This window comes from Aythya ferina (assembly GCF_964211825.1).
Source record: "Aythya ferina genome assembly, chromosome: Z".
In the NCBI taxonomy this organism is placed as follows: Eukaryota; Metazoa; Chordata; class Aves; order Anseriformes; family Anatidae; genus Aythya; species Aythya ferina.
In genome coordinates this window covers 74,303,698-74,318,430 of record NC_140299.1, presented here as the reverse complement: position 1 = coordinate 74,318,430, position 14,733 = coordinate 74,303,698, and the positions used below count along the sequence as shown (strand labels likewise).

The following is a 14,733-nucleotide window of genomic DNA, read 5'->3' as shown; positions in this document are numbered from 1 at the left end:
GAGGAACTGTCGTGATCTTTCTGCACACCAGGACTTCTGCCCTCAACGTTTTATCTTTTTCTAGCTCCCCGTTTACCAGTTCTTCTGTAAAAAATGTACAGTTTTTCTGCCAACCCTCATTGTTTCCAGCTGTACTGATGATTTTCTGTATGTCAAAATGTAGGTACACCTGCTGCTATTCCAGCTGTTTGAAAAGTCCGCAAGGATTTGCCTGATGTGCCTTAACTTTGACAAATGTGCCTTGATTTTCTTGTTTGTCTCTGTGACGTTGATTATTCTTTCAAACGGCACTCTGAAGCCTTGGTTTTCCTGCAAACAAGCACTGCATTTGTTACTCAAAGTCATGTAAACAGCTTGATAGGCCAGTTTTCAAACAGCCTAACCATACCTGTAAACATCCATGCTAGCTCTTTTGGTTTTCTGGGGTAGATAGTATCCAAACTTCACACTTTACCCCCTCCCCCCCCCAGTTGCACACATTGAAGCTCTTTTCATTTTTGCTTCTAGGCTGATAGTGGTAATTTCCATTACCATAGCGCTGGTCTCTGTCAGCCTGCAGCTGTCATTGTTGCCATTAAAACTGGCAGCAGAAAGTGTTTGTTCAGTTTTGGCCTTGATGCAAGTTCCCACTAGAACAAATTAGAGCACGGTACCCATATCGAAATCCAATTTAAGGGGCTGGGTATCGCTAGCTGATTGTGTGCAGTAACTACAGAACTTGCCTTCTTGAAAGTACTTCTGGCTCTCATGGATTCCCCTTTATTCATGCTGACTGATTCCTCCTAGTGGGCTGTGTGCCCAAAGATCTATGTTTTAGTTCTCCTTGACCACTTCAGTTAGTCTAATAAATAATACTGCTTCTTCCTACAGATCTTTCCTCTTCTTTGCAGTCTGTCCTTATTCTTTGCATCTCTGTTCTTCCCAAGTGGCACGTGTAATTCAATGCAGGCGTTTGCGTTAGGGTTGTTGCTGTTCCATTGTACTCATATTTGCCCAGTGTTTTTCTTGACCAGGCAGGCTGTAGCCATTGGGGTTTGAAGTTTGGTTAATGGAGGAAGTCTGGGGGAAGAAGTAACTGGGAACCCTCATGCCTGCAATATTTCTAAAACCTCTCTGAAGTGCTGGTATTTGTTTACTTTTTAGATCCCCCATTCCCAGATGTAGAATTTGTTGCAGCAAAAGGTTCTGCACCCTTGCTCAGACTCCGGAAAGCAGAAGATCGAAATGGGCCCATCAGGTTTGTCTATGAGCACTCACTAATTACCCTTTTAAGAAACATTCTGCAGGTTTATGTTACTTGCATGTTGGAAATTTTTGTTTGGATTAGATTTTTTTGTTGTTGTTAGTAATGGGAGAAAAGTTAAGCTGTAACTCCCAGTTTTGCCTCCCTTAGCAGAATATTTGGCCAAAGACTTCCGTACTTTCTGGACCAAAATTCTGGTTTTGATAATTCTGAGTTTTCAATGTTTTTTTCTTTTCTTTTTTTTTTTTTTTCTTTTTTTCCCTTTATCCACAGTTAAGTCACACTACATTTTTATTGATGCATCCAAGAGCAATACAACCCCTGTAATTTTTGTTTTCCAATGAAGTCGTGCAGCCAGAATTTTTTTTTTCTAGGACACAGAGGCAATTTAGAACAGTCTGTATTTATGCGTATGCTGAAGTAGTACTTTCACATTAGAGTATTACTACCAAAATATATTTCTAGAGAAAAAGGCTTTATATCTTGCTAAGTGCTGTTTGTGAAAGAAAGAGAAGGTAATTGTAGCTCAAAAATATATATATTTTCTGTAAAGCAGAAAACATTTGAAAGCTGATAATATATTGGGAAATGACTAAGTGTAACAGCTGTAACAATGACTCTTCCTACTTTTGAATACAGTAAACAAAACATTATTTTGAGAGGTTTGGAGACAGATGTAATTAATTCTGTACAAATGGTATCTGTCCTCTCCTTTAAACAACAACAAAAAAAATTACTTCTCAGAAATTAGGCATTGTTTTTAGAGGCCAGCAATGTCTTCTGTTTCACAGATGAACTTAGGTGTAAGCTGAGAGAAGCAAAAGGCAGCCTGCAATAATTCGGGTTGCTCTTCTGAGTATGAATGGACGTGTTCATTTGCATGTGACAAGGATTTAAATTGTGCATGCATTGATTTCAAAATGCAAGGGAACACATGCAGAGAAATATTTCAGTACAAGAAGAGTTTGTATTGGACATTGATAAAAAGCAGTTAAGAGGCTATATGTAGAAGAAATAATATGAAAACAATGAATATCTGTTATTTATAATATTGAACTGAGGGCTAATGTTTACTTTTTTTTGTTTGTTTGTTTGTTTCACTCTAGTCTTTATCAAGTGATTGTGCTTCCTCTGGGTTTGCAAAGTACTTTTATTTGTGAGTCCTTTGCTGCTGCAACTTTCTTTAGCAACACCACGGACACTAAGGGATACGTAGCAGCTGAATTTCAGGCAAAGGATGTTGCTGATAACATGCCAGTTGCTCTTGGAGACAGACATTACTACGGAAAGTTTTATAATGCTCCTTTAAAGCTGGGAAACGAGTACTGTGTTTTTTTGAGAATAATAAGCGAGTGGAATAAGGTAATGGATGTTCTAAAACCTTTTCTTTATACCAGTTGAATGAAGTGTTGCTGGGAGGAAAAAAAAAAAAAAAGGAAAATATTAGCGTTGTGTTAAAAGGCAAACAATAGAAAGAGCTAAATATGAAGGGCCATCTCTTCCCTGCACAATTGAGGTTGTCTGTTGGGCCAGAACTTGGTGTGAGAATCTGAAAGTCTCTCCTGAGCAAAGAAAAATTCTCTCAGTTTTGAATTGTAAATTATATTCCAGTTCTCCAAGTGATAAGGGAAAAGTGTATTTTGTCATGTGTGTTACCTTCTGAACAACAGAAAATGTCAACTCCATCTCTCTTGAGGAAACCTTGTTGGAAAAAAAGCATGCTACTAATGCTACTACCTTTTTTTTTTTTTTTTTTTTTTTTACATTTTAAGGTAAATATGTATTTTATTTAGAAACAAAACATTTCTTAACTATAGGTTTCTCTCAGCTGTTCAGTGTCTCGCCTCCCACGATGTCATTATGGCACTAGTTTTCCAGTCATTACCCATCTCAGTGGTCAAGGGGCTGTCAATCTTACGGTCTCAGAAGTAGGTAGTTTTTCTCACATGCCCTGTAATTTTGACATGCGTACAGTTCCTGAATGTCAAATGTATAAACAAAATAAACCATCGCCTACTAAACAAAAAATACCCAAAACACCTAAAAGCTGTCTCAGCCTGCTGTCCATAACACGAAAATAGAGTTCTGGGGCCTTGTGTATGCAGCACGAAGCAAGGAAAGAGGCACAAACTCATCTGTGAGTCACTTGTAAATAATTCTGGGAATTTCTGGAAGCCTACACCCAAATCAGAGTAAGTGAATACAGCTTCTGGTAAAAAATATAGCTGTTTCAGTCCAAACTGAGTGAAATAAAGCAAGTACATGTAAGAGCTGTTGCTGATAATTATTAACCAGTGCAAAGCATGTTTTTTTTTGCAATCTACCTTAATAATATCCCAGGAAGTTTTATAGCACAGACAACTTGGTTGCTGATCCTGATACAAGTCTGTTACTTGTCATAAATTTTTAATTAATTGTGTGAGGCGGTAAGTAGAGAAATGACATCTAAAGACATTTGGTTCATAGGAAATAAGCCCAAAATATTCCAGACTTTGGATGTCAGACTGTATTTTTTAGAAGAACTTACTCTGTGGAACAGGATTGTTATTGACTGAAGTATATAAAAGTTTAGCCTGTCTAAGCTCTCCTAAATAAGTCTGAACTCAGTTTATACATGGTAGGGTTTTCGTATTGGTTTCCCTAGCTATTTCCCTTTGATGTTTTCTGTTACTGGGGAATATTACCTATTATTATTTGTGTTTGAAGCTTTTTCTGCACATGACAGTGCAGATTGCTTAAGCAGCTCTGCAAGCTGTTTGTTGAACTGCTTCTAAGTTGTTCTTATTCTCTTTGATACAGAATATTTCCTGTGTTTTTTCATCTTCAGCATTGCCAGACATATTTTCTAGGCCACCCTTTTAATGGAATATTAATACTTTTATTTGTAGAAGTCACTCTTGGCTTCCTTTGATTCCACATTCACACACACACATTGTGTTCTGTGTAATGAAAGGAAGCCATTAGCTCCCTAATACACACTTTCCTGTATGTCTTTTCTTACTAAATAGAGTACATAAAGTTACAACAGTTACAAATCATCACTGGGATTGAAAAGACCAGACAACTTTGGTTCTCGTCCCTTCTTCTTTGAAATGGAACTTTTTGTTGTGAATGAATCAAAAGTATTGGTTTGTCTTCAATTCTTACACCACCATATTTTGCACAACTGTTGGTATTAGAGAAGTTCCAAGAATTCAGAATTCTAAACTGAAGACTTTTGGGTGCTGAGAATTCCTTACAGTCTAATTACTAAAGTGAATTAATTTGGACTCTAAAATTGCATATTTAAAAATCTTTATAAAATCAGATCTTTACTTGGCCCTCAGTTATTATTGCATCTGAAATCAGGGCACTTCTTTACTGTGAGGTGACAGAGCACTGAGAGAGGCTGTGGAGTCTCCTTCTCTGGAGATATTCAACACCCACCTGGATGCTGTCCTGCACAACGTGCTGCAGGTGATCCTGCTCAGCAGGGGGGTTGGACTGGGTGATCTTCAGAGGTCCCTTCCAACCTCAGCCATTCTGTAATTCTATGCCTACATTTCTGCTTGAATACAGCCAAAGTGCCTTCTGGCTCCAGGTCCCTTCACGATGAGAACAGTATATTTTTTTATCATACATGCTACAAAATCATGGCTAGGTTGTGATTTTTTTATTGCCATTATTCATCCATATACCCAATATATCTTCTTTGTAATATAGTTGGGAAAATCAGTTCAGATAAAATCTTGTGGACACGATAAAGACAAGTAAGCTATTTTGTCATATTGAGTTCACTTTCATTTATCGTTTTCTCATATTTGGAGGCCCTGAGAAAGCTGTCTGCTGTGTGGTTTTTACTTTCTGTTTATTTTTCAAGGTGGAGGACTAGAAATGCATATTTCAGTTGTGCAAGACATTCAGATGTGTTAAAAGACCAATCATATTTGATGAGATCATTGGGAATGTAAAAGGAAATCAGTTAGGAAGTCAGAGATAATAGAAATTACCATTTTTCATATTGGTGAATTTGGCAATAGGAATATAGGAATGATGGAGACAAGGGGATGATTTGAGAATAAACAAGAAAAAACACTACTGAAGTGGAACAAATTCTCCACCCTTGGAAGTGTTGTTCTCTGTAAAGGATGTTTCTAATTAAATAGCTCAGCCCCATGTGGTACCTATTTTTGTCTCCAGTGATTACTTTATGGATTCCATGCTGTGCAAAGAGCCAAGTCTGAAAGTGAAGGGCCAGAACTAAAAAGGTGCTTCAAGGTTAAAATTATCTGAGATTAATTTCTTCATGCAGTATTTTCAATAAAAATCTGAGGGATTTTTTTTTAATTAATCAAAACTGGCCTCTGCTGGCAGAAAAGTTTGTTAATACTAGCCCAATAAGATATAAGCCAAGAAAAGTGTATGTGTGCAAGATGTTTTCTCTTTTCTCCAGAAGTCTTTTTAAGTATCCATCTCTGAAAGGAGATCCTATCCCCAGTTTAACAAGTTTCAGTGTAGAAAGTTGAATACCAAGGTTGAAATCTGGACTTTGAGATCTGTGAATGCTTGAGTATTTGCAGGAGTAATTTGACTAATAATTTTCTGGAAGGGTGTTGAGGTTTACTGTTGTGACCAGCTGCTAATTCAACAAAGAAGGAGATTGTAATTTGATTTAGTGTGAAGTGTAGATCACTGAACTTCACTGCAGGTGTGGTGGTTTTACTCGGGTGGGTGGCCGAGCTCCACCACAACTGCTCTCTCACTGCCCCTCCTCAAAGAGGAACGGGGAGAAGATACCAAGAAAAGGGCTCAAGGGTTGAGATAAGGACGAACTGAGCCTGTGGGGGCTGCCCACAGGCAGCAGCTCTTCAGGAACTGCTCCCACACGGCTCCATCCCACGGGGTCCATCCATCCCCCAGGAGCAAACTGCTCCAGCACGGGTCCCCCACGGGTGGGCGGCAGCTCCCCCCAGACCCGCTGCTCCTGTGTGGGCTCCTCTCCACGGGCTGCAGCTCCGGCCCGGGGCCTGCTCCTGCGGGGGCTCTCCATGGGCCGCAGCCTCCTCCAGGCCACATCCACCTGCTCCACCGGGGCCTCCTCCACCCATGGGGGGGCTGCAGCGTGGAGATCTGCTCCATGTGGGACCCATGGGCTGCAGGGGGACAGCCTGCTCCACCAGGGGCCTCTCCCTGCACAGCCCGCAGGGGAACTGCTGCTGCCTGCCTGCAGCACCTCCTGCCTCCTGCTGCACTCACCTGGGGGCTGCAGGGCCATTCCTCACTCCTCTCACTCTCCCAGCTGCTGTGTGGCACAGCGTTTTTTTTCCCAGTCTTAAATCTGCTCTCACAAAGGCACAAAACAACATCACTTACTGGCTCGGCTCTGGTCAGCAGTGGGGCCCTTTTCTAACATGGGGCAGCTTCTAGATCCTCCTCACAGAAGCCATCCCTATGGCCCCCTGCTACCAAAACCTTGCCACATAAACCCGCTACAGCAGGGATTCATGGCAGCTCTCTAACTTCTCTCACAGGCAGGAGGGCACTGATTTCCTGCAAAACAGAGTATGTGGCAGGGGCAGCTATCTCAATTTGATGGCACTTACATGAATGTTTGCCAGAATCTGGCATTTGGTTGAGTTTTTAAATCCACCCCTTAATATTTATTCTGACTTTCCTAATAGGATTTCTTTTGATAGCGTTTTGTCATTTTAAATGACCAGAAAATTCTATATAAAAAGTATTTTGAGAAGCACTGAAATTCCACACTTCTTCATGCCAACACACAAAAGGAAGATAATGCATACAAATGCACCTTTGTCCTTCTATGCAAATGCTTCAAAACGTAGCCTTCAATTTCATAGGAACATGTCATTATCCAGAGCAACATAATATGTATTTTGCTAAAACACACAAAAAATTGTGTGTATGTATTTTAAGAAGGTCTGTGAAAATCATTTAGCTGGAAAATATGTGCAGAAGCCCTACAAAAATAGACTTCGCAGTGATGATAAAATAGACAGTAGATATTAGAACAGAGGTGGCACTTGGGAGTCTTCTTGTATGAGTATAAGTGTGAAGTGCAGGGGGGAAAAGCTATACAGGGAGCAAAACTTAGAGGAAAAAGCAAACTTGTTAAAGAGTTGCAAAAGAAGACCCTTAATAAACATTTATTCAACTATTGTAAACATCAGCCAATGTAAATATTGTATAAAAATACTTTAAAATTACCGAGCAAGTTGTCATACTGTGGATATGGGGGAAGGGGGAGTGATGTAGTATTTGAAAACCATGTCAGTAAGTATTTCAATGTATATGTGCTACATGGGGATCGAGTTAACACAGCACATTCAGCCTTATCTTGGCATTTCATAAATTCTGAATTCGTATCTAAGCAGCTTCAAAGATCCTTTGATGACATTTACCTGCATAGGTTGTAGAAAGAGAGGAAGAATGATGATCTGAAAAATTAGAGCTGGGCTTTCATCGAAGCTGTATCTCTAATCTTATCTTTATAGCTTATAAAATTTATAGGCAACATAGAGGCTGCTACCAAGGGGAAAAAAAAAAAAAAAAAAAAAAAAAAGTTCATAAAAGTAATAAAATTCAGTATGTAGTGGATGACTGCTCTTGCGGAGTGTGTAAGTGATAATAAATTTCTCTCATGAGAAAGAGTAATTTTTATGCTTTCATTTTCAGGTGAGAACGCAGTCCTGTGCTGTATGGGCACAAATTAAAAGTAAGTCAAGTTTTCCTTTAGTGAAAAAATAGAAGGTATTATGGCTTTGCTTGGCAGTGTAAACAAATAATTGCTGTGGCTGTTCTTTCATTCTCCAGTAATAATTGGATGACTTTGAGGATGGGAGAGGTTAGAGGCAAAAAAATTACTTTTCACTTTGTTATCTGGATTATGATGTTCTGAAATGGATTCTCTGCTTGTTTTACAATATTACACTTTCTTTGCATCCCATCTAAACCTTACAGCAACATTTGTGCACAAAGGACTTGAAGAATAGAAGTGAAATCTGAAAAACTAGTTTTAAGATAGTTCTACATAGGCTTTGAGATTATTATTATTTTTTTTAATATCTTCTGTCTATCGGGAAATGCATTGTTAATTCCACCTTGGTAGTCCTTGGAGGATTAAGTCCTTTTGTGAATTTAGGAAAACAAAAGACATGATGCAGAATTGAAAAATATGGATAATTTTTGTTCTTGTAAGTACAATTTCAGAAGGTATAGTGGCAAAACTTAAAAAGCCAGTGGGAGAGTGTAGCTTTCTCCTTGTTTTTCTTTTCTACTGTAAAATGTTTCAGAGAAAGAGTTTACCTCAGAGGAGAGTTTGGAATCAGCTCTAAATCAAGTTTTTCTCCTTTCCACCATAGTAGAAAGTACTTTATTAATTTTGTCATGTTTCAGCAAAAGCAAGCACTTGCCTCTCCCGACCAAAAAAAGACACTCCTACAAACTCTTCAATTCTGCTTTTGAGTTGAAAGATTCATGAACTGGTGTTTGGAAATTCAGTGGCACTGGAGAGTGAGATAGTGCCTTAGAATGAGGTGCTTGTGTTGCATTTGCCCCACTGTTCATCAAAAAACACATCTGACTCTTACTACTAGTCTCCTAATGACAAGTGTTTATTTATTTCTAATTTTTTTTTTTTTTTGTGGTTTACTCTCAGACTGGTTCGTTTACCACCACACGTAGAATGTCACTTAGGCAGTTGTGGTTATGAGATACTCTGATAAGCTCAAAGATTCAATAGGCTTGATGGCTCTGTTGCTGGTCCAAAAAGGCAAGAGCTGTAAAGTAACTCTGAAAAGGCAAAAAAATTGTCCTCTCTGAACTTGTTTTTTGTCAGCTTCTGGAGCATTGTCAGAGATGGTCTTACGTGTAGGTGGCTTTTATTTTGGGAAAAAGAATGGGCAATGGCATGTGGGAGTAGGATAGGCCTTTGGTTTTCTGTTGTAAATGCATTTTCCTCTGTATTGTACAGGCTTCCAGCCAAGCAGTGTCCTTGGCCTAATGTACTTCTGCAGTTGGAGAAGCTGAGAGTATTTTTGGCTTACTGAAACCTTTAAGGAGTTATACTTAACTCAACCTGTGTGAAGGGCAGATCTGTAAATTAAATGTAAACTAAATTGAAAGATTTCAACTCCCACATAGACAAAGGTATACATCATTGGATAAATCATTGTCATAAAAAGTGGTAGAAAGCTATTGCAAGCGTGCTTACTTCTGTTACAAATAGTTGTCTGAGTAAAGTAGATTTCGAGTTTTTTTTTCACAAAATAGACTACAATGTGTAGGGAAGGCAAGTCTTTCGTTTTTATGGAGGGTCAACATCTGTTCTGTGTAACTAACATATGGAAACTAGCATTATAGTGATGTAAGGACAGGTGTAACTTGTACCAAAACCGAACGTGCTTGTAGGTAGAACAGATTTCCCTCGTAGGGTCTCTGTCTGAAATTATTTTCCCAGACTTCAACCAGCAGGTGAGAGTTGCCACTCAGATACAAGTCGTGTTTTATTGAGGAGACATGAGCAAAGACGGTTAACTGATCAAGTGCATCTTACGGATTTGTACGATTATTTGTGCTTCAGATGAGTTCTTGAGGATGTTTGGGGTCAATGCCCAGCCAGCTTTGTGTTGGTACATTCAGATGAGCTAAAGTAAGGTTTCCACTTAGGTAACAGAAATTGCTTTTCTGATGTTTGGGCAGTCAGGTTCTCATTGTAGACATACACTGCAATTTCACTGAGTGTTGTTTCTGCAAGAATTTAAATTCTTGGTGAGACATTAAATACTTGTGCTTGCAAGATTTTAACAGCAAGTAGGATTGTGGAATCTTGCAGGAACAAAATCCATTATCCCAGATATATGTGGGAAATTGAGAAGGAAATGGGTAACCCTTGACTAATACTGAAAATGGGAAGGAGGTAGCTGGAAAGGATTGAATTTTCTTTTCTCAAGGAACCTTTGCAGATAGTTCTTAGTAATTCTGGTTTCAGTTGTGAATCACTACAAGCCTTCTGTTCTGTCCTTCAGTGGTTTGTGGTAAGATAGGCTTGGATAAGGCTATCATTGCCAGGTTTATTTCTGTTTTGTTTTGTTTTGTTCTTTTTTCACTTGGGAAGAAAAAAGAATGGGGAAGGGAAATCCACGCCCAGATTACAAAAACTTTGAAAGAGATGCATCAAGCCATTTAATTAAGCATGAGATCTTCCTGTCACAAGAGGCTAACTTGAAGGATTTAGACTGAAATTGCCAGTGGTGAGAGGGGAAAATGTGGACAGTAAATATCTAATTAAAAAAAAAAAAAGTGGAAAACTGATGGATAGAGAAGTATAATCATTTTTGAGAAATACACTGTTAAATCTTGTATCCTCAGCAGTCTGGTAGCTGCTGAATAGTCAGCTCTATTGCTGCTTGGTGGCCTGGCAAGTCCAGCACAGGAGTTTTGTTGCAGTGCTCCAGCTTTGAGCAGACTCAGTAGCTCCATCGCCAGACTGAAGCTTCATTACTTGCTCTTTGTTCATTTGATCTATTTGATATTTTTCTTTCAGATTTACCACCTACTCTTCAATACATGACTGTTGTTGTATTTGGGTCACTTGCTGCTGTCTGCCTTATACTGTTCCTGTCATTCTCAGCAGCACGGTACGTATAAACTCCAGTTAAGCCTTCCTCCAGAAGGCTTACATGTTTTGCTTTTCAGGTAGTCTTTCTTGCCAACCTGCTTGTTTAAAGCCTCTTGACTGGGTTATCAGTTTTATGAAGAATTCCTTCAGTGTCCTCTTACTCTGACTTGGCTTAATTGATGCCTTTTATATCTTTGCAATCACTCGGGAAACATCTGAAAAGTATCGGACTCATAGTAAAGGAAGGATTCAGAAAGTGAAGAGCATGAGGAATTTTGTTCAGATATGTTTTGATTTAATGGTAACTAAAAGTTTGTCAGGTGTGCTACTCCAAAAGTGAAGTCATGCCAACAGAAATGTTGCTGTATATTACTTATTTAAAGAGCCAATTTCCAGTGTTCCCACCTTCCTTCAATATGCCAAGGAAAATGGTGTTTGAGTCTTAGCTAAAGGACACGATAAAAGCATTTTGGAAATCTGATTGATTTCTTTATATTTTGTGATCCTTCAGCAATGACTTTATAACTTCTCCTTTCAAAGGTAAAACAACTGGGAGCCTTTCAGCAACTGTGTATGCCTGTGTATGTGTAAACTCTCTTGCCTACAAAGCAGGTCTTTGTTGTTGCTTTAATATGTTCAAGAATATTCTTCCAATTTATGTCTCTTGCATGGTCAGGAGCCTACAGTTTGGGGAATGCATGGAATTTATGGATTTCATAGAATCATAGAAAGATTTGGGTTGGAAGGGACCTTAAAGATCATCTAATTCCAACCCTGCTGCCATGGGCAGGGACACCCTCCACTAGACTGGCTTGCTCAAACCCCAATTCAACCTGGCCTTAAAGGCTTCTGGGGTTATTATTGTCCTGGTGTCTCACCTTGCAGGTTCTGGCAGAGGGCTTATTGCAGTGTGAAGCACACCCCTCATCTGTCGTGGTCTGAAAGGCTCCTCAATTATTTCAGTTTTTGTAACAAAAATGTGACAAGTGTTTTAAAATACTTTTAAAAATCATTCTCAGTCAATTAGTATCACTGTGGGAAGGGAGCTATTTAAGATAACAGACAGTGCTAGAAGAATTGTGTGTGTATGAGTATGAACAAGTTGTGAATGAGTATAGAGAAGATTAGGTCCTGATCTTCCATTTCAGCCTTGCTTTAAAAGTAACGAGAAAAACAAAAATAATACTAAAAAAAAAAAGTAAAAAAAAAAAAAAAAGTGACATCCTTAAGGAGCTAAGTACATTTGACAGAGATTATGCTGCTGTGTTTACACACTGTGGGGGCAGGGACTTGGTAACTCATCAGGTATTTTGTAGGCCCTTGTTCCCAAGTGTAGTTAAAGTCTCAAAAGCATTTGCCTGTTTCAGAGAAGATCAGACAGAATCCTTGGCAGAAATCAAAGCTGCCACACGCACGGTGGGAGGCAGAGGATGGAAAACCCAGGTGACATTTGTGATATGAACGTTCCAGTGCTCACAAGTAGCTGCAGTGACCATAAATAACATGTACTCTTTCAGTTTTAAACAAGCATCAGCCTAACGCGTTTCTGAGTAAAAAGGTAGGTGGAACAAATATGCAAAGTCAGCCTCCTGCCCTGTCCAGCTGTAAGGCCACAGTGCTCCTGTGCACTCCTGAACGGTAGGAGAGGGAGGCAGGGGACTAGGTTGCTGTGAATGCTGTGAAACTCTGGCTCCTGTAAGAGCAGGTTAAACAAACATTTGCCAGGAATGACATGACTGCAGTTGGTCGTGCCATGGGGTCAGCTGAATGGTCTCGGATTATTTCTTGGGGTCCCTGTAAGCTTGATTTCTCTGCAGTTTCTGTCACTCAGGTTCTCTGTATTCAGGTGCTCACCAGCTTGCCATGTCAGCTGTCTCGGGAATCATGTTACTGCAGTGGGACAGGTCATGAATTCCTACTGTCATGGTTGCTGACAAGTTTTAACTGATCCTCACTGAGTTGGCCTGGCACTGAATTAACAAAGTACACAGCCTGAGTGTTCATGTCCTTAAATATTATTAACTTTTTTTTTCATTTAAGTAAGTGTATTAGCCCTTAGTTGTTATTACTGAGATACCTAGTCACACATTCACCTTGCTTCATTCCTCCTAATCCTTTGTTTCCTTCACTATGTGATGCCCATTCAGATGTATAAGGACAGGGACAAAATTTCAGTTCTGTGAAAATCTACATTGGGCATGAGCGTTGTCATTGCCAAAGTTAACCTAGGTCAGGCAGTCATCTGACACTATGGGGAAGCTTTCCACTTACCACATGCTAGCTGTAGTGCTCAGAATGATACCAGCAGCTGAGGTCTTCAGAGAAAACCCACCAAAACTTCAGAAAATGTGGTCTACCCCTTCAGTGTCACGAGCTCTGTGTCAGAGCTGTGCTTTGGTTTTAAATGTTTATTTGCAAGGTTTTTTTGGTTGGTTGGTTTTTGTTTTGTTTTCCTAACTGGCTGTTTCTCTCTTTCTTCAGATCTTATCTGCATAGTGCAGTGCACTCCCCACCTGCTGCTTTAGCCTGCGAGGGTGTACGTTTATCTGCTACCATGGATATGACACAAGCCAGGATTGCATCGTCGTCCCTAGAGACTGAAAATGTCTCTCTTCTCTAATGTGTTATCCCTCAAAGTCAGCATAGAGAAAGTGCAGTCTCCCTACCAAAGCCAACACCTGTCAGGATGTAGCTGTAAGGCACACCTGTGCTATAGCATTGACAGTTGAAATGTGTTTGTTACTGAGTTTTTTATTGCGTCCCCTTGTTTTCTGACAGTGTGGTGTGTAAAGAAAAACCCTCCGTCACAAAGATGTGTCAGAGACGTTAGCATGCATCTCATGTGTCGGCCACAGGCTTTAGCTATTCCCGCCACATGGATGCCTGATAGCAAGTGTCTGTATCATACCTGATGACGTGAATAATCCCCGGATCCAACTGAGACTGTCTGAGGATTAACTGCTACTTCAGATGCCTTAGGACACACAAACTGACCCATTACGAGAGAAAACACAGATCAACTTTTACCTCAGATTAAGTGCCTACTGTCTTTCCAAATGAAAACGTAGATTTCATCAGTCTCTCGTGGGTAATGCTACTTCAGTAACAAGTACAGAGTGAAGCTGTCACGTGAAATAGTGTCACCAACACATGTTCCGTAGGTATTGCAATCATTGCTCATGGCAATTAGGAATGATCGCAAATAGTGCACCAATTTATAAAACTGCAGTTGCAAAAAAAAAAAAAAAAAAAAAGAAAAAGAAAAAGTAGCTTTAGTGTCATGTGAAACTACTTTAAATCAAGAGCTACCTGTGTTAAGTGCAGTTTTATTCATCTCTGTTTGATAATTTCAATGGAATAAAGATATAAAAATCATTCTCTTCACAGATATGTAACATCTGGTTAAAGTCAGTTGATAAAGTACAGTTAACCAATTTCCTATGGCATCCTCCCAGATAATATTTCTCCCTCCTGTAAGAAAGAATCAATTGTAGAAAGAATCAATTGTCTGTGCTTACTTCCACTCCTGTTCAGAAGATGCTTTGAGGTAATACTAGAAAAAACATTCTGTTAACTGGTGAAATAAAAAGAAGTTTTGAGTTTTAGTAATTTAGTCACTTTTTTGAAGTTATGTTTTGTGTCTCACCACTTTGAATATGTGATATCCCTTTTTGGAATTCTAAATGTTTCTGATTCCTGTTGGCTTTTATTTTGAATTTTTACTTATTTCAGGCATGCAGTCTCTGGGTGGTATAATTTCTTTTTTGGTGTTCAAAGGGGATATTTTAAAGTGTAACAGCAGACTTTGTAGTTGGCAAAGCAGAGAGGAATTAACATAAAATTGCAAATAGCTAGGAATATTTTTCTGTGA

At 39.3% G+C, this 14,733-nt stretch overlaps 1 protein-coding gene across 4 annotated transcripts in view; it reads left to right on the top strand.

Annotated features, from left to right (window-relative positions):
- Nucleotides 1-14,471, top strand: part of SUSD1 (sushi domain containing 1) — a 45,413-nt gene extending 30,942 nt beyond the window's left edge. For 2 of the 4 annotated variants that reach the window (XM_084504492.1, XM_084504491.1), the window contains exons 12-16: nt 1,144-1,237; nt 2,350-2,605; nt 7,919-7,958; nt 10,788-10,881; nt 13,344-14,471. In XM_084504492.1, the coding sequence (XP_084360618.1) occupies nt 1,144-1,237; nt 2,350-2,605; nt 7,919-7,958; nt 10,788-10,881; nt 13,344-13,482 (623 nt within the window). In that variant the 3' untranslated portion in view covers nt 13,483-14,471. The remainder of the gene's footprint in view (nt 1-1,143; nt 1,238-2,349; nt 2,606-7,918; nt 7,959-10,787; nt 10,882-13,343) is intronic. The other 2 variants (XR_014687265.1, XM_084504493.1) reach the window with 2 other exon arrangements.
- The last annotated feature ends 262 nt before the right edge of the window (nt 14,472-14,733 follow it).